General features: G+C 26.4%; 1 protein-coding gene across 1 annotated transcript in view; it reads left to right on the top strand.

The window, feature by feature from the left end:
• Positions 1-437, top strand: part of LOC106746812 (putative ATP-dependent RNA helicase TDRD12) — a 1,533-nt gene extending 1,096 nt beyond the window's left edge. Inside the window, exon 5 of the mRNA XM_014623849.1 lies at positions 1-437. Coding sequence (XP_014479335.1) covers positions 1-111 — 111 coding nt within the window. The 3' untranslated portion in view covers positions 112-437.
• The last annotated feature ends 6 nt before the right edge of the window (positions 438-443 follow it).

The raw sequence follows: 443 nt of genomic DNA, 5'->3' as shown, positions 1-443 counted from the left end.
GTCGAGAATATTAAACGTCGATATAATATACAGTATATAAGGCCACCTCTTGTAGATGAGGAGGATTCTGATACAGATGATGAAAATTTAGATTTTCTACGATATGCATAATATACATCTCATATATATTTGTTCATTATGTTTGTCAGAATACAAAGTTTTTTATAAAAGAAAAAACTATATATTTTATTTTTAATTAGATATTTTATACCAAGTACATTAGGAACATGTGAAGAATGATTGTGTACACAGCCAACATAATGGTCTTAACACATGAATGTTCTATATATGCGTGTAAATGCCTGTACATATTTAAGCACATACATCTACTATAATGCATTTCTTATAAGTAAAATACTAAAGTGACATAACTTTATGTATTAAAGCTGCTATTCTAATTTATGTATATTCAGTGGACCAATTTAAACGAAAACTTTAATTTT

Source organism: Dinoponera quadriceps, unplaced genomic scaffold (assembly GCF_001313825.1).
Source record: "Dinoponera quadriceps isolate SergipeBrazil2010 unplaced genomic scaffold, ASM131382v1 scaffold1565, whole genome shotgun sequence".
Lineage (NCBI taxonomy): Eukaryota > Metazoa > Arthropoda > Insecta > Hymenoptera > Formicidae > Dinoponera > Dinoponera quadriceps.
This window is presented reverse-complemented; position numbering and strand designations above follow the sequence as displayed.